This window comes from Quercus lobata, chromosome 1 (assembly GCF_001633185.2).
Source record: "Quercus lobata isolate SW786 chromosome 1, ValleyOak3.0 Primary Assembly, whole genome shotgun sequence".
NCBI classification, from domain to species: domain Eukaryota; kingdom Viridiplantae; phylum Streptophyta; class Magnoliopsida; order Fagales; family Fagaceae; genus Quercus; species Quercus lobata.
The window spans coordinates 37,953,093-37,972,403 of NC_044904.1; the positions used below are offsets into that span (position 1 = coordinate 37,953,093).

At 33.0% G+C, this 19,311-nt stretch overlaps 1 protein-coding gene across 1 annotated transcript; it reads left to right on the forward strand.

The window, feature by feature from the left end:
- The first annotated feature begins 1,497 nt into the window (after positions 1-1,497).
- On the forward strand, positions 1,498-19,045 carry LOC115953508. The gene is made up of 6 exons (XM_031071200.1): positions 1,498-1,628; positions 3,276-3,338; positions 3,549-3,656; positions 10,964-11,068; positions 11,920-12,024; positions 18,975-19,045. Exons 1-6 carry the CDS (start codon positions 1,550-1,552, stop codon positions 19,043-19,045), a joined length of 531 nt encoding a protein of 176 aa, XP_030927060.1. The 5' UTR covers positions 1,498-1,549.
- Positions 19,046-19,311: the final 266 nt, after the last annotated feature.

A 19,311-nucleotide genomic window follows, 5' to 3' on the forward strand; every position in this document is an offset into this window, starting at 1 on the left:
ATTGTATGTGTTTAACCTAGATCTGAATAATAAACCTAAGTATCAACTTGGTTAATTAATTAGATTAAACAATCTAAGTGTACAAGGGTCTAAACAAAACAAATGAAATGGATATACATTCATTTAATGCATTGATTAGATGATTATGAGGTCAAAGGCTAAATGAAAGAGTCTTTTATGAAAGTATCACAACATTGTAACTCATGATCTCACATACGAAGTTCCACGCCGTAGTACCTTCCACTTTAATATATTACTATCTTCACAACTCAGAGGCTCTTCTATTTTTTTGATAAAATGAAACACACCTTTCTAAAATTAGAGATGGTTATTAAGAGTAAAAAAAGTTGAGGCAATCCAAAAGTCCTGGAAACCAACGTGTGAGATAGATAGTGTGTTAATTTTTAGAAAAATGATATTTGTGTGAGATATATTTAAATAGAGATAGTGTGTGCTAATTTTTTAGGAAAAAGAAGTGTCAAACATAGTTATTAGCAGTTTAACATTTTTTCCAACCGTTTATAAAAATTTAAAAAAAAAACTTTTTCCGTTAGAAACTTTTAGTGTGAAAAACTATTGGCCATTTTGTTCTGGAAATTAAAAATAAATAAAAAATGTAAATTTCAATATTAAAAAGTGAAAAGATAAAAAGAGACTAAAATTTATGATTTTCAAAGTGAGTTGTTTTGGATGGGAGTTAGAGATGTACTTTTACCGTGTTATCTTCAAGTTGTCTCTACTTTAACTTTAGGGTTTAAAAATATTTTTGAACTATGAAAAGTTTATTCTAAATACTAAATAGGGGAAGCCCCTTAATAAGAGTGTGAGTATATATCTATCTATCTATCTATTTATCTATCCATATATATATATATATATATTAGAAAAATAATAATAATATAGATATAGATTATAGAAGAAAATTACATTTTAAACCCTATAATATATTATCTAAAACAATTTAATAATTTGTATAATTTTCCCAAATGCTTATAATTAATAAGTTGGAGGTTGGAGAGTAAAGACTATTCCGCTATATTTTTCTTTTGATAATATGATCTGATAAACGGGAGTGTTTAAGCTATTTGTTAAACTAGTGCTCTTATATATCTATTAACTTTTTCCATATTATTATAAAGGTAATTTTAAAATAAAAAATTTTAATAATATAATATGTTAACGGATGCTTTTTAGAACATTTGCTAAATCCATGCAATAGGATTTGCTAAATCAATGCAATAGGACATCTATTAACTTTTCTAGCAAGGAAGCTATTGATTTTCTGGAAAAAGGAGCCATTACAAAAATGACAGTTAAGTCTGTGCACTCACCAAGAAAAAATATTGTGAATGTTCGAAACGTGGCAATTTTTTCTTGGGAAGGCATGGCATCATGATTGCAAATGGTTAGTCCATCTGTTGACTCGGTTGCCATTTGTCATAGCAGATACCAATTTTTGCTGTATAAATAATAATGGATGGTCATGAGCAGATTTTCACATAGCAATAGTTTTAGTTTCAGCAAGAGAGTAAGGCAGTGAAATAGAGGAATGGGTTTTCAAGCTCCATTGTGCTTCTTCTTCTTTTCTTCCTTTGCCGTAATATGCTTGGCTCGCAAAGTCCCTTCAGGTATACTTCTTAAAATACAAAATCGTTGAATAGACCTTAATATCTCTGTGAAAAGTCTTATAGATCAATTAGTGTATATATATATATATATCTTAAAATACAAAATCGTTGAATAGACCTTAATATCTCTGTGAAAAGTCTTATAGATCAATTAGTATATATATATATATATATATATATGTTTTGAGAGATGGCTATGGGTAGGGTATACCCATACCTGACCCAATTAAATTTATCCATGAATATCTGATTACTTTACTCAATTAGTACTCATACCCAATTATTACCCAATTTGTATATCCACGGATATCCATTCCCCACTCAAACCCGATTTCTATAAAATCATCTAATATGCTCAAAAACCACTAAAATGACCAAAATATCTTCAAAATCTCTAAAATGAGCAAAATGCGTATAAAACCTCTAAAATGGCCAAAATACTTCTGATATTTCTAAAATCACCAATTATGCTCAAAAATACTAAAATGACCAAAATATTTCAACATCTTTAAAATAAGCAACATACCCATGAAACCACAAAAATGATCAAAATACCCCTGAAATCACCAAATATGCTAAAAAAAAAAACCAACTAAAAATTACCAAAATACCCCCAAAATCTAAAAAATGACCAAAATACCTACGAAACATAGAAATTGTCCAAAATACCCCCGAAACTTAAAAATTACCAAAATATCCCCTACACCTAAAAAATGACATGAATACCCTCGAAACCTAAAATTTGATGGAAATACCCCCAAAACATAAAAATTACCAAAATATCTCCTAAACCTAAAAAATTGACTAAAATACCCCTGAAACTTAAAAATTACCAAAATACCTCCTAAACCTAAAATATGACCGAAATGCTCTAGAAATCAATAAAATAACTAAAATACCCCCTGAAACCTACAAAATGACAAAAATGCCTCTAAAACCTATATGATGATAAAAATACACCATAAACCTAGAAAATGACCGAAATATCCTCAGACCCATAAAATAACTGAAATACCCCTAAACCTTTAACACACACAGACACACACAAAAAAAAAAAAAAAAGGTTTTCTTTCTTATAATAAAGGTAAGTTTAACCATCTTTCTTTTAAAATAGTATTTGATTTAGTGTAAAAGTAATTAATACTAAAATTTTGTTAAATTGTATTTCAATATTCAATTCTAAATTAATTGGTCCTAACTTGATATGATCCATTTGACCTAGCTCACTATAAAATAAATTGTTGTGTTTGAGATGGCTCTGGAGCTTGCAAATATAAATAGGATAAGTTTGACATCGAATTCCTAAAATTTAATAGGATTTAGTGAGGGTTTTGTCTCTAAAATAATTATAAGGTTTGGATATGAAAATGTTGTTCCAATACAAACCTGATCCATTGCCATTGAAACACTATAAACTTAATGAATAAAGGTTTTTTTATATAATATGAATTTTGTTTTCATTTACAAAAATTTAGGCTCTGAGGTTTGCGATGAGTCAATGACCCTCGAGCCAACTCGAGGCATGATTCTTACCATCCTCCAACAATGGACCTTGGGGGGAGGGTTACATTTGATTTGAATTCCAATTTATGATTTAACAAATTTGCAAAAGCATGTGTAATTAACATTTTACTAGTGTTCCATCAGGGCCAGACCCAAGGCATAATCGTCGAGGCCCTCCTGCGATTGACATGTCCACATCAATTGGAAGTATGTTTAGTCATCCTCTTGTTATATGTTTCTCTTTCTCATATGATCAATTCTCAATACAAGATGTGTTATGGTAGAAAGGTCCCAGAAGTTTAATTTGCTTATAGATTGTAGTTTTGAATTTGTAAACTTTGATTTGAATTCCATTTTATGGTTTAAAAATTTTGCAAAAGCATGTGTAATGAACATTTAATTGGTCTTCTATGACAGAAAATATTGTAACAACATTGGTAACAGAGGACTACGTGAACCCGGGGCCCGACCCAAGGCATGATCCTCATCACCCTCCTGCGATTGACGTGTCCATATCACTAGGAAGTATGTCTGATCATCCTCTTGTTATATGCTCCCTTTTATCTCATAGACCACTTCTGAATATAGCATGTCTAATTATAGAAGAACCTAGAAGTTAATTTGCCTATAGACTATAGTTTTAATTTGGAAGTCCATAAAGAGTGTAACCCCTTTCTTCCTCTAGGGATAAAAGATAAAAGTGATGCTAGAGAACACATTTTTCACAACCTTTTTCCATGATTTTTTAAGGTGGTAAGCTATATATATATATATGACATTTTATGAATTTTCTCCCTTATATCATTTATATAGTTTTATAAAACGTGTGCTCTCTTCCCCACCTTAAGAAGGCCTACAAAATTTTTAGCCAATAAAAATTCACTTTAATTAAAACCTTAAAACTGTTTCATGAATAAAAATACCATAAATGAGTCAAATCATCATTGACACTCAATTTTCCCAAACGATTTGAGATTTCAACTTTCGTAAATTGTCAACATAACTCTGGGACAAAGCAGCAATAATCTCCCCATCTGAGTCTCGTATCGCCACCCCAATACCCGCGCAGCCCGAACTTTCAAACAAAGCGGCATCAAAGTTCACCTTATAGAAGCCCTCCGATGGGCGAGACCAGCACACAGGTGCAGCAGAAACACTCGGACCTGAATCAGACTGGCAAGCTTCAAAAAATTCAAGCACTAAAGCTCTCGCTCTATCCCTGTCTTCCTTCAACAGCCAGGTTGGTTGGTTTTCTCTCAAACGATTACGCCTCTGCCACAGACACCAAGAAATAGTAGAAAACAGAGCAACATGAAATCCTGACCCAGTACACATCACTTCCCCCAATAACTCCAGAAAGCTTTGATATTGCTTCCTATAGTACCTAGCAAAACAACTATCAGATTTCTGTACCGCCTGAGCATGGTCGCACAACCACAGGCAATGAATTAACGATTCCGCATGCTCATCACACAAAGAGCAAGAAGCTTCAACAGGGACGTGTTGGTGTCTGAGGTTCTGTTTGGTAGGTAGAGTCGTGTGCAGCCCGCCAAATAAAATGGCGAATTTTATTTGGTGTCTTAATTTTCCAAATCTCCTTCCACACCTTACTCATCCCATCCATTGAGGAAGAACATGGACTTAAAGGTATTGCTTTGGTCTCCAACATTAGGTTAGCACTCCGCACACTGTAATTCCCATCAAGAGTTAAGAGGCCAAATTAATTGGTCTTCCTTACCCTTCACTCACCAGAATCCATAGAATCATCTCCGCCTCCCACGGTAGAAAAATATTCTCCACTAGACCTGGATCCCATGCCCTTCTATCCGCAAAAAACTAGTCCTTCACATAAAGAGCATCAGTGGTAGTCCGCAAAGAAACAACTCGACTATTTGAAAGGTTCGGCAACCAACTATGCTCCCAGATTTTAATGGACTCTCCATCCCCCACTCTCCAAACAGCACCGTGACTAATGACATCCCTTGCCTGTAGAATACTCCTCCAAGCAAAAGAACTCCTTAGATGAACTGAAGCCTCCATAATGCTACCATTTGGAAAATATTTTGCACTAAAGACCTTATATAGTAAAGAATCTTTGTGATGCAATAGGCGCCAAACCTGTTTTCCAAGAAGAGCATTATTGAAGTTTTGAATGTCTCTAAAACCCATTCCATGCACCAATTTCAACGAACAAAGAGTGCTTCACTTAATCCAATGGATTTTTTTTTTACTCCCCTTGCCCCCACCAAAACTTTCGAATCATTGTTTTAATATCTTTACACAGGCCAACAGGCAATTTAAACACACTCATTGAGTAGGTAGGGATAGATTGTACCACCGCTTTTATCATGACTTCCTTATCAACCTTAGACAAAAGCTTCTCTTTCCACCCTTGCATTTTTGCCTAAATCCTTTCCTTAATATGGGTAAAGCAAGCTTTTTTCTCTCTACCAACAAAATAAGGCAGCCCCATATATTTCTCATAATGCTGAATGGCAATAACATTCAGAGACAACTTTATATCCTTCATGGTTTCGGCATCTGTATTCTTACTAAAAAATAGAGTAGTTTTATGCTTATTTATCATTTGCCCCAAAGCTTTTTCATAAAATCCGAGCAATTCTTGGATCTTTTCACACTCTAACAATGATGTTCTGTAAAACAATAGACAATCAACTACAAAAAAAGAGATGGGTGAGTTTTGGGCCATTCCTGCAAATATAGAAACCATGGATTTCCCCTCTCAAAGTTGCCTATCTCAATAAAGCATTTAAACCTTCAGCACAAAAGAGGAATAAGTAAGGCGATAAGGGGTCCCCTTGTCTCAAACCCCTGGAAGGTCTAAACAAACCCTTTGGCTCTCCATTAACCAATATAGAATATGACACTGTCGTAATACACTCCATTAACAAAGCCACCCAATCTTCATGGAAACCCAATTTCAGAAGGATCTGTTCAAGAAAAGGCCACTCCACCCTATCGTAAGCTTTGCTCATATCCAACTTAAGAACCAAGAAGCCCTGCTTGCCTGTATAATTATTCTTCTTACGGTGCAGAGATTCAAAAGCAATTAGAACATTATCTATGATCAACCTATTAGCAATGAAGGCATTCTAAGTTTCTGATACAATAGAGTCAAGTAAAGGTTTGAGATAGTTCGCAATAACCTTACTAACAATCTTATATATTACATTACAGAGACTAATAGGCCTACAATCAAACACCCTTTCTGGATTTTGGACTATAGGAATTAGAGTGATAAAAGTATGATTAATAGATTTCAGAATGGATCTAGAATTTAAACATGATAGAACAGCTTGAGAGATATCCATACCTACATCAGTCCAATAGGTTTGATAGAACAAAGGAGACATCCCATCCGGTCCTAGGGCCTTCAAAGGGGCCATGTCCTTGATTGCACATTCCACCTCCTCCATCACAAAGGGCTTAGCCAAAGTAATCCTCATATCTTCGATCACCACTGGCTAGATCCCCTCTAAGATCTGCTCTAAATTGCATGGGTTGTAAGAAGTAAACAAATTTGCATAGAACTTCATCAACATACCCGAAACCACCTCCTCATTATCCTGCCAAGTTCCATTCTCATCTCGCAGCCCCTTTATAAAATTTCTTTGCTTCCGTCGAGTCAATACTCCATGGAAAAATTTAGTGTTTTTATCACCACTTTGAAACCACTGAACTCGAGACCTTTGTTGCCACATTTTTTCCTCTTGCTCACATAGTTTGTTAAGCTCCTTTTTTAACCAATTCACCTCCTTTGCATCACCTGATTGGACCAAATCCTTTTCTGCCTTCCACAATTGCTCCTTTAGTTTTTTAATTTTTTTTTTTTTCAGTACATTGCCAAAGTGGTCACAGTTCCATGCAGTTAACATCTTCTTGCAATTTTTCAGTTTTTTCGTTACCACATGCATGGGAGTACCATCATGATTGACCACCCAAGCTCTAAGGATAACTCCATTGCACTCCAGATTAGTTAACCACATGGCCTCAAACCGAAAAGGCTTCTGTCTCCAACATTGGTGTTCCCCATTCGAATCAAGGGACAAAAGAATCGGATGGTGGTCTATAGTAAAACAATTTAAGTGTTTAATCCTTCTGTAGGAAACCAAGCAAGCCATTCATAGTTAGCTACTCCTTAATCCAACCGTTCCCATATCAACTCACCTCGACAACACCTATGCCAGGTAAAATCCGGACCCTAAAAGCCTAAGTCCACAAAACCACAGTGATCAAGGACATCCCTAAAAGCCTGCATGAAGTTATGTGCTCGCAACGCACCACCCTTTTTATCTTCCACTTGTAAAGGCTCATTAAAATCCCCAAAACAACACCATAGAAGCTTTGGCTTTGAACTCAACATAATTAACATATTCCATCCTTCATTATGAATATTTGTATCCAGCTAACCATAAAATCCCTAATCTCCATGTATCCTCCGTGCCACCATTAATAATAGCATCTATATGATAACTAGAAAAAATATCAACCTAGACAAAACTACTATTTTTCCACATTAGTGTCAAACCCCCACCCCTATCTTCATTAGTGACAGTGAACAACCCATCAAAATTCAACTTAATTTTAATACGTTCCATCTGCTCCTTAGTGCACCAATTTTTTGAAAAAAAAAAAAAACACGATCCCGAGATCTTTTGCTTGGACAATATCCCCAAGCTCATCAACTGCACGACAGTTCCCAAGCCCTCGGTAGTTCTATGCTAACAGATTCATTGTTGCTGGCGAAGCTGGGACCCAGCCTCCACCGTTAAATCTTTATAATCCACCCCTCTTTGCTTTTTGCTACAATCTATCTCCTCACTTTCCCCTTCAATTTCTCCAAAAGATCTTTTTAATAGAACTGGGTTCTTGCCTTCTTTTGGACTGCACAAATGGAGATCACCCTTACCCTTAGTTTGATTTCGGATGATAGACCGTGTATAACCAGTTTTAGGCTTTCCTTTTCCATCTTTCTGCATTCCTTTCTGACCTACTACAAATGTTGTTTCATTACCCATATCAACTCCGGACAGTGATGGTTGCCAAACCTTAGAAGTGAACCCCCTCTTCTAACTCCTTCAACAACACCCCCCCCCCCTCATTAGTATCAAAACAAGCTACCCGCCTATCAATTTCCTGCAACTAAACTTGAAAGTCTGGCCTTGAAGTCTCCTATCCTTGCGTATATCACTCACGGTCTGCATTACTTCCAGAGTATAATCAAGTCCCTGAGGATTATCACCACCATCCTCTATTCCTTAGTCTGAATTCCTTTTTAACCATTCTCATTCACCTCTGAACCACCCCGCAACATCTCCATCCTAATTAGATTTGGACCATCAGTTTCAGAGGAGAGTACCTCTTTTTCCTAGCTTCTGGATTTTCACATTCCACCAAGTCATTAGGCTACTCATTATTCACTGTCATCTTCCTCCAATCCAGCCACCCTGACCACAGATTTCCAAGCCAAGTTCGGTGTCGTAGCCCTCATCCATGACCCAAACTGCTGATCAACTTCCTTCAATGTGTGCTTACCCCTCACCCAAGTGGGGCATTCTCTATCCGTGTGTGTAAGTTTACCACACCAGTGGCATATGTTGGGCAATCTCTTGTACTTAAAGCTCACGCAACTTACCTGCCCACTCCTTAAAGTTATCCTTCTCCCTCGACACAACGGCTTTGTCACATCAACTCCAGCCCTTATGCGTATGAAATTACTTCCTTCATACAACTCTTCCCTAGGTGTACTCTCAATCACTGTACCCACCTCAAATACAATACTTTTCGCAATACTTGTTGGTATCCGAATAAGTAAGTTGTGCAATTGAACCTACATACTGGTAGTCTCAAACAGAAGCTTGCTCGTATCAAAGTGTTTTTGTACTCTTTTCAATGCCACAAGGTGTTTGTCAAAAGACCATGGCTCCCCTTTCATGATCTGCTCCACATCCCCTTCATCCCAAAATATAAACAAAACCATATGATTGCCCATGTCTCTAACTTCAAAATCTTTTCTTGCTCACCATAGTAACTTCAGAGTTTTTGCTATCGCCTCCATGTTCAATACCCGTCCTATGTAGAATCTTGCAGCCAGGAAAAACTCGCATTCATCTTCACTTTCCTCCACAATAAACCTCCTTCCTTCTGATTCCGATAAAGAGAAATTCTCCCACAAACCAGACAAAGCCTCCATCACACTCATTGACGATGAAAAACCTGTGAAAACAGCACACTAACTACCTCACTCCAAGGAGTAGGCACGATTTTCTCCTGGTAGGTAGGGTTGCATAAGATGCCACCCTAGGTCAGAGAAACTTTTTTCTTTTTTCTTGCTAAGTTTGTTGTTGGTCCACGTCCCCCTCGTACTTTACTATAGAAAGTTAAGTAATAGTTCTTATTATTAGAGAAGAATTATACTATAGAAATTTAAATAATATTATTTAAATTACGATCTTAGGCTATCTTAAACCTAGGGCAACATATGATATAAATTATTGGTGTTTATTATTTCACTGGGAGTGAGAAAATGTTGGGCCTAGGGTGTAGGGAAAAATGATATTTCAAGGGCAAGCATAATCTTCACCATCCTCCAACTATGGATGTGTCCAATTTTCCTTTAGATATGTTATGCTATTTATCTTTAGCCTTTTCTTGTTATATAATTTTAACCCATATCAACATTAGATACATGTTTTATGGGAGAGAAAATCCATCACACAACTTCTATGCCACAATTTTTGGGATTTTTTTTTCAAAATAACATTAATTTTCAAACAATTTTGTTAGTTAGCATGTTCTCAAAACTATTTAGGAAACTAACATCTCAAGTGCAACAAACTTGATTTTGGAGTGCTAAAATCAAGTCAATTGAACTCGGTTTCATTTAAATTGGAATCGAGCCTTACAGACTCGATTTCTCAACCATGTTCTCTCTGTCTCTCACTCTCTCACGTCCATTGGCAACAACCCAACGAAATCCAGAGAGAAACATCAAGAATCAAGAAACAAGTTCCCTCAACAAACCCAATGAAACATCAATAATCAAGAAACCCAAAGACCCAGAGAGAATCAAGAACAAGAATCAAGAAACCCACCCAATGATCCAAAGAGAAACATCAACAAACCTCGTCACTGCCACCTAGAGCCTTCACCACTTAGGTTCAATCGCCGCAGCCTCCTGGATCCTTCACTATCGCCGCCTCTCTAGTTTGTTTTTTCTGTCTTCATGGTTTAGGTTTTGTTCTTCGTGGGTTTTCGTTTGGGTTTCTGTCTTCGTTGATTTCTACTTTTTCATCATTTCTGGGTTTCAAGATTTTTGGTTATGTGAGAGAAAGTGTAACGGAAAAAGGCATGGATAAGAAATCGAGTCTGCAAGGCTCGATTTCAATTTAAATGAAATCGAGTTCTACAAACTCGATTTTTATGCCACAATCCTCAAATCAAAGTGAACTCAATTTAGCACTCCCAAAATCAAGTCTATTACACTCAAGATGTTAGTTTCCTAAATATTTTTGAAAACGTTCTAACTAACAAAATTGTTTGAAAATTAATGTTATTTTGAAAAAAAAAAATCCCAATTTTTGTCACAATTTTAACACATGCAAGGTGGAGAAAAAGTATCGGATCAATATGAAAGTGATGATAGATTACCAATCATAGTTGCATATGCCTAAATTATGGCAAAGTGTGTGGTTGTAGAAGAATTGCTTGGATGCAGAAAGTTGATTTGAATTCCATTTTATGAATCAAAAAAATTTGCAAAAGCATTTGTAATGAAATTTTAATTGCTGTTAATTGATGTTCATTCACAGACAATTTGACAACCTTGGAAACTGATGACAACAGTCCTACAGGGCCCAACTCAGGCCATACTCCTCATCATCCTCCTGTCATTGAAGTGTTTACTTCACTCAAAAGTATGTTTGATCATCCTCTTCCTATACTTCTATTCTTTCTCGTATGAGTTCTCAATATGTCTTATGGTAGAAAGAACCCAAAAGCTTAATTTGGAGGAAGGTGTTTTGAATTGCTCACAATAAATTTTATCAATAATTATAAATAAAAATTTTGCGTTCCTAAACTTATTGAAAAGATAAAGGCATGGATTGAAACTAAAAACAATCTATTTTGAATTTTTAAAAACTTAATTTAAACAATTATGGAAAGTAATGCTAAAAGACACTATTTTGACAACATTTTTCCATGATTTGTTAAGACGTTAAGTTGTATATGACAATATATAATTCCCAACCCCCCTATATCATTTGTTCTGACATAAAATACCTAGCATAGTTTTAATGAAATGTGTGCTCTCTTCCCAACCCTAAGAACCCCTTCAAAATTTTATACCAATAAAATTTTTTTAATTAAAACCTCAATCTGTTTCACAAATAAAATAAAAAAATAAAAAGAAATTTGACAAAAATCACCATAAACACTCAATTTCCCCTAACGGTTTGAGATTTCAATTTTTGTAAGTCAATCATGGTAAATTGTCATAAACCCCATAACACAACTTTTTTGTCACAACCTTTGTCACAATTTTAACATATGCAAGGTGGAGAAAAACTAATAGATCCATATAAAAATGATGATGGATCATTAATCATAATTGCATATGCCACTAAATTATGTTAACAATTGTGACAAAATGTATGGTTGTAGAAGAACTACTTGGATACGAAAAGCTGATTTGAATTCCATTCTGATGATTTAACAAATTTGCAAAAGCATGTGTAATGAACTTTTGATTGGTGTTCCTTCACAGACAATGTAACAACCTTGGAAACTGATGACTACCCTCCTCCAGGGCCCAACCCACGCCTTACTCCTCATCGTCCGCCTTACATTGAAGCATCTATTTCACTCAAAAGTATGTTTGATCATCCTCTTGTTATACGTGTATATATATACTTTTTCTCGTATGAGTTTTCAATATGTCTTATGGTAAAAAGAATCCAAAAGCTTAACTTGGCAACAAGTGTTTTGAATTGGTACTAATCATTAGAGACTTTACTAGTTGAGCTAACATCACTTTTACATAACTTTACAATTGACATCATTTTTATTATACTCCAATCACAATAAATTACATCAACAATTATAAATAAATAAATAAAATTGTGTTCCTAAACTTATTGGAATGTTTTTCTTTGAAGAAGAAGAAGAAGAAATTTATTGGAAAGATGAAGGCATGGATTGAAACAATTATGGAATTAAGGTATAGTGATGATAATTTATTTGAATTTTGAAAACGATAGTTGAACTTGCACATGGAACTCGAAATTAGTTTATGTTGAGAAGAAGAGAGGATTGGTAAGTTACTTTACTAAGCAATGAAAAATTTCTTTGTACATAGTTCCTTCTCATACTTGCATTTCTTTGTCATATTTTAGAATCTAGATGATGCACTCGTTATAGATATATTTCTCACACTGTCACACATACAAATTAGAAAATCAGTTCTTTTACAATTTTTATTTTGGAAAAATTACACTTTACTTACCTATGGTTTGCTCGAAAAACACTTTGCCAACATATAGTTTAAAAATTAGTACTTTGCCCACTTGAGGTAAGCTTCGTTTGTCTCCCATTACCCACCACTGTTAAAAATGAGTAAATTTGAATATTTGCCTTCTTTTTATGCTTCTCACCTCTCAAAACATTTATAAAAAATAATAATAATAAAAAACTAAAAAATCAAGAGAAAAGAGAATCTAAACGCTAGGTTTTGTAAAAATTAAAACCTAACTTTTAGATCTATAAATATAATTTTTATGTTAGGTTTTAAGATCTAAAACCTAACATTTAAACTTTTTGCAAGTTAGAATTTGATTTTTTTTTTTTTTTTTTTACTGATTCATTTAGATGTTAAATTATGAGACTTTACTAAGTTTTTTTTATTTTTTTCAAATCCTTTTGGGTGGACAAATTTGTAGATTTTGTAGAGAAAATACTATTAATAGTTGTATTAAAAGTACTCTATAGTGCCACTTTTTTTTTTTTTTTTTTTGAGAATCCTATAGTGCCACTTATTCAGACAAAAACAAAGGTTAATCAGACAAAAATAATTGGATTGCTAACATATTTTAGATCTTGCAATTATTATTATTATTAAAGAAACTTAATTATGAGGTTTTGCTAATAGTTGCTTACTTGATAATCTTTTTGGATGGACGAATTTGCAATTTCTGCAGAGAAAATAATCTCAATAGATGATCAACAATAAATTGTTTTCCTAATCACTCCAATTAATCATTTTTAAGAGATGATTGATATAGCATTTTGTTTGTTTGCAAAGCATATTCATATGGGTATGTTTTGATTCGGTATATATTTATGAATGTATTGAAATGAGCAATGTATTCAAGAATAGAGATCATGATCATACTTTGAATACTTCAAAAGAGAAATATTGGTTTGAGATTAAAGATAACATTAAAATAGAAAGCTACAATTTGAAGTTTTTTTAATCAACCTTTTTTCCATTCCTTCATAATTATCATGAAAAACTTAATCACACTATATTCTATCACTAGCGAATTGGCCCATAATATGAGTAGATAAAAATTTTAATATAAAAAGAAAGTAAATATATATAATATTTTATTCATAGAGAACATATAATTTTTTATTCACAGAGAACACAAAATTCCATTGATTAAAAAAGAAAGCAATATGTCATTGATTATTTTAAGAAAAACAATCATTGCCCTTTGTTGGTTTGGTAAAGGATTATATAAAAAGAACATTTATTAATTAGTAATTTAATACATCTGAAATGAAATTCTCTTATGAGAAAAACTCTTTTTTATAGAACATTTTAGACAATAAATTATATATTATGTTTCATTACAAAATAATAACATATTCTCTCACAATATGCGAGTTTGGGCCTAGTTTTCTGGCAAAAATGGCCCATTACCATCAATTTTGGAAATAATTTGCTCAGAAACACTGTTTCCGAACTATATAGCAATCTACCACTTTTTCGGGCCTATAGCGGCGTTTTCCTGAAAATTTTTTTTATAAGTCCCATAACAGGTTCAAGGGGCCCTATAGTGGCGTTTTTAAGCCCTATAGTGACGTTTTTGGGCCCTATAGCGGCGTTTTCCTACAAAAATTTTTTTATAAGTCCCCATAACAGGTTCAAGGGGCCCTATAGTGGCGTTTTTTAAGCTCTATAGTGACGTTTTCGGGCCCTATAGCGGCGTTTTCGGAAAAAGTGGTATTTCCCTAATTATTTCCGAAACAGTGCTCTATTGCTAAATATTTCAAAAATTAATGCTAATGGGCCATTTTTGCCTAGTTTTCTTAATAAAGTTAATTATTTCATTGACTTAGAAGACTCTTGACATATTTGCTATTCTTAAGAAAATATTTCAAGACATAATACACCTTTGTTAATGTGTTGTTAATTATTTAGTAGTCAAATAGTCTTGAATCATCATCGTAATAAGATGTGTTGATTAACCACATAAATTTGGTGTTGTTAGAGCTGTAGAATCCAATCATAGTCAAGGTTTAAGTCCAATCCACATAGTATATTATGTGGTTAGTTTAGTGTTTAATCTATTATAAATATTAAATACCTCAAGTTCATTGTAATTGCACAATTGAGATTATAATAAAACATAGCTTGCCAATTCTTTATTAATTAGGTGAAACCACGTAATCTATGAATTATCTCTACTCTCTCTTCACCATTTTTTATATATACTAGTAAGATGCCGTGCAATGCACGAATAATTTTGTGATATTTTATGTTAGACGGTTTTGAATAATATTGTACATATATAATATATTATAAAGAAAAGGTAAACTAAATTAGAGTAAAGAAACATATACTTTTTGAGATATTAAAAATTAATTTAGTAGTTTCACTGCATATTTGTAGCCCTCTCAAGTTAAGATTTTTTTTTTTTTTTTAAATCATGAAACCAAAGTTAAATGCAAAAGAGTAACGGGAACATGAAAATCAACTAATTTGTATTCTGTTCACATATTTCATACCATGAAATAAAAGTATGTCTAACTCTCATACCATCTTCCACTCATCAATAGTGCGACATTAAGACATGATGTGGGCAAGTGTGTATACATATGTCTTATAGATAATATAAAATTAAACCATGGTACAATATGGTTTTACATTGCGCACCAAATATTCTCTCTACTTATATACCCAAAACAAAAACTATCCAACCAAATTACCCAAAATATTTAAGCCCCTAATTTTTTTTATAAAGAAAAATTTACCCATAGGGATTTTGTCATCTTGATGGTGGTGGGAGGCTAGTATAACGGAGGTGGTGACCCTTCAAATTCCACTTTCTCTCTCTTTCAAATGTTTTATCAGTCTCAGGTCTTTTATTTTTGTAATATTTAGTGAAACAATGCGTTTTATTTAACAATCCATAACATTTTTTGTGTCTCTCTATTTCTCTCTAGGGCTTTATCTAATTAGTTATTACTATTACTCTTCAATTATTATTTAAGATACAATACCTTATATATTATACCTTAGGTTCCTCTTTTAAAATTTAGACAAGTGGGCTAGCTTAACAGAAATACTAAACAGCGTCAAAAATAATTTCCCATAGCATGAAAAAACTCAACCCATCAGCCCTTTCTCCTTCACTTCTCTTGAGCTCCAGTAGCAAAACTCTCTCAGTCCCCTGTTCTCTCTTGGCTAGAAATCAAACCCTCTTGAACAAAAATCAAACAAAGGTGAGCGAATTTAATATCCCGAAAAATAATCTCGAGGGAACCTTTGGGGTTCAAGAGCAAGATGTACATTTTGAGTCTTTTGGGTAACCCAAATCTCTGTAGCCCCACTTTGAAGCCCATGCATCCATGTTTGAAACCCAAACAACCTTTGTCTCATGTTGTTTTAGTTATGCTAGTTGTCTGGGTTGTAATCCTACTCGAGTCTCTTGTGTTATGGTGTTACAAAACCAAAGAAAAGAAATGTAAGGTAATCGCATTCCATTGAATGGGATTAAATGAGGAAGACATTTTTGCATTTCAAAGAACAGAAAACTTGATTGGATGGTTGGGTATATGAGATGAAACTCAGATGAGTCAAATATTAGCAATTAGAACTTAGAAGGCTTTGGGAAAAGAGAGAGCTGCTGCCCTTGGGTTGGGTTTCTTATGCGATGAGAAATAAATTTAACATTGTTTAGTATTTCTGTTAAAGCAGTCATGTGTCTAAATTTTATAAGCCCTTGGAGCAAGGCATGGTGTACCACTCGGCCACACATGTGTGACGAGTGGTATACCATGCCTTACTCCAAGGGCTTATAAGGCATGCGTGGGGCGCTTCTCTAACCGATGTGGGACTAAGGGTGTCAAGTCTCAAGAAGGTGAAAATCCCAAAAGACCACACTCGGGAACGAAGACAAATCCTTGCGGGCTTGGCTCCCCAAAGAGGACAATGAGCTGAGTGTGCGGGGAAAAAACCCCCCACAAATATATATATATATATATATATATATTATTTGGAAAACAATAACAAAATAAATAATTATTATAAAGAAATGAATAATGAGTTTTTAGTTGCTATGCCACATGGCCCATGCATGCATCATGAATTGAGCTACTGCTTCATATGTATCAAAATCAGTATGTTTGTTTGGAATTTCTACCGATGGTGAAGCGAAATCAAAATATGTTCACGGGGCAATCCTCTTTTTAGAAATTCAATAGTGTACAAAGCTACATAGAACACAAAATATATTTTTAATTATTTCTAAAGAAAAATATTAATTGTGATAATATTTTTTTTAATATAATTACTATAATTAACATGTAATCATGCAAAAATTGTCATTTTGAAATTTGAAGGTTTTTTATTTGATAATATTTAGTTTTTCATCATACCTGCAAGGCTACATCTCCCAAACTACTGACCTTGTATAGTGTCTTTTATCAATTGATCCAATTTTATCTTGAAGACTCTAGTCTTTATCAATATTAGGTATGTCTTCAAGGTTTTTGCTAGGTATTTCACATCTTTGTAAATTTGCAACAACATTAGCATCCTAGTTTATTGAAGTATTCATCAAGAATATTAATTTTACTTGGAAACAAATTTATTATAAAATAAATGTGCACAATTGAAGCAAATCGATACAAATTTATTATGTAAAATAAATGTATGACTATATTGATTACCTTCAATTGTTCATTGCTTATATGATCTGTTCGCTAGAATAGTGTTTCTTTGTCTTTTGTTGGCTAAATCTATAGATCTTGATAGGCATAAATTTAACAGTATGCACATTTGAAAGACAAATCAAGTGCATGTAAAGTGTAAAAAAAAATACTTGCCTGTGATGGTGGTTATGTCTTCCATGTCAAACCGTTTCTTGGAGAGGGAGTGAAAGTTTTTTTTTTTTCCTTTTCAAACCAAGAGAGAAACATAGTTTGAAAAAGAAATCAATATATAATAGCTAAGAGATTAATATTTAGAAGAGGTATTTGATACAAATAGTGTTTCAATTGTAATCAAATTATCCTCTCCTTTTTTATGCGTATTCTCCTTTTTGTTTAGGTGTCTTAGGCTTTATCAAATTAGCTTTGTTGATCCTTATAATTCATTTTAATTAGAAGTTTTTGTATTCACACTTTATCTAATTAGTTTTGGAGGTAGTATTTGACTCGAATTAGTATTTCAATTGTGATCAAATTCAAGTAGGATATAGTGATATACATAGGGCTTGATATTTATTTATTTTTTAATTTTATCTATAAATTTCTTGCAATTTGCGGCAGCCAACTTTTTTTTTAATTAAGTTTTTTTTTTTCAACTTGAACGTGTACATGTTGCTATTTTTTTTTTTTTAATGATGATTTTTTTTATAAAAGATTAGATGAAGAATTTGGATTGTAATCAAATTAAGATAGAGTTTGGATTGTAATCAAATTATGAATTTTATCAACTTAGAAATTATAAGAGAAGTTAAAATCATAAACGTGTACTATACTACTATGTTGTTGGTTTTATAAAATATATATAAATATATATATATATATATATATTATGGTTTTTATCCACTTAGAAATTATAGGAGAAGAAAAATATATCTATTTAAAAAAAAAAAAATCTACAAAAATTTCTACAATTTGGTGAAGCCACTTGGCGCAACCAAAGTTTTTAGGCTTTATCAAATTAGCTTTGTTGATCCTTGTAATTCATTTTAATTAGAAGTTTTTGTATTCACTCTTTATCTAATTAGTATTGGAGATAGTATTTGACTCGGATTAGTATTTCAATTGTGATCAAATTCAAGTAGGATATAGTGATATACATAGGGCTTAATATTTATTTATTTTTTGATTTTATCTATAAATTTCTTGCAATTTGGGGCAGCCAACTTTTTTTTAATTAAGGTTTTTTTTTTCAACTTGAACATGTACATGTTGCTGGGTTTTTTTTTTTTAATGAAGATTTTTAAAAAAAAAGATTAGATGAAGAATTTGGATTGTAATCAATTTAAGATAAAATTTGAATTGTAATCAAATTATGAATTTTATTAACTTAGAAATTATAAGAGAAACTAAAATCATAAACGTGTACTATACTACTATGTTGCTGGTTTTATTATAAAAATAAAAATAAAAATGATTTTTATCCACTTAGAAATTATAGAAGAAGAAAAATATATCTATTTTTTTATAATAAAAAAAAAATCTACAAAAATTTCTGCAATTTAATGAAGTCATTTGGCACAACCACGACTTCTAAGTCCAACTTTTACTATATAGAATATGATATTGATATTGATTTTCATAAAGTGTAACGGGTGCTATTTGCAGGTGATGGATTGGCGGGCCATAGTCCGGAAGAGGGTGGTTATAGTGGTCAAAAAGACTCAGATAGTCCATGATTGTTAATAATAATGAATGTGGGCATGCCTGTTTAAAAAAACTTGCGCAGATTATCATATCAAATAAATATTTTGTTCTATCAGATTCTCTCTTTCTTACCTTTTTCTCTCTTTATATTAATTTTATCTTGACGTTGTAGTATGGGACGGTGCTAACTTTCGATCTCTTTACACCGAAATCACCTGCGAACTAAGTAACAAATACTAAAAGATAGAATTTACGCTAATAAGTCATAAAAGAAATTCAATTGTGGATCACAAGATCT

Excerpts from the sequence above, each read along its gene's own strand:
- LOC115953508 (XM_031071200.1), top strand. The coding sequence starts at position 1,550 with ATGGGTTTTCAAGCTCCATTGTGCTTCTTCTTCTTTTCTTCCTTTGCC. Across the intron at positions 11,069-11,919 it reads AGTGTTTACTTCACTCAAAA|ACAATGTAACAACCTTGGAA; the intron begins GTATGTTTGATC and ends GTTCCTTCACAG. Across the intron at positions 12,025-18,974 it reads AGCATCTATTTCACTCAAAA|GTGATGGATTGGCGGGCCAT; the intron begins GTATGTTTGATC and ends TGCTATTTGCAG.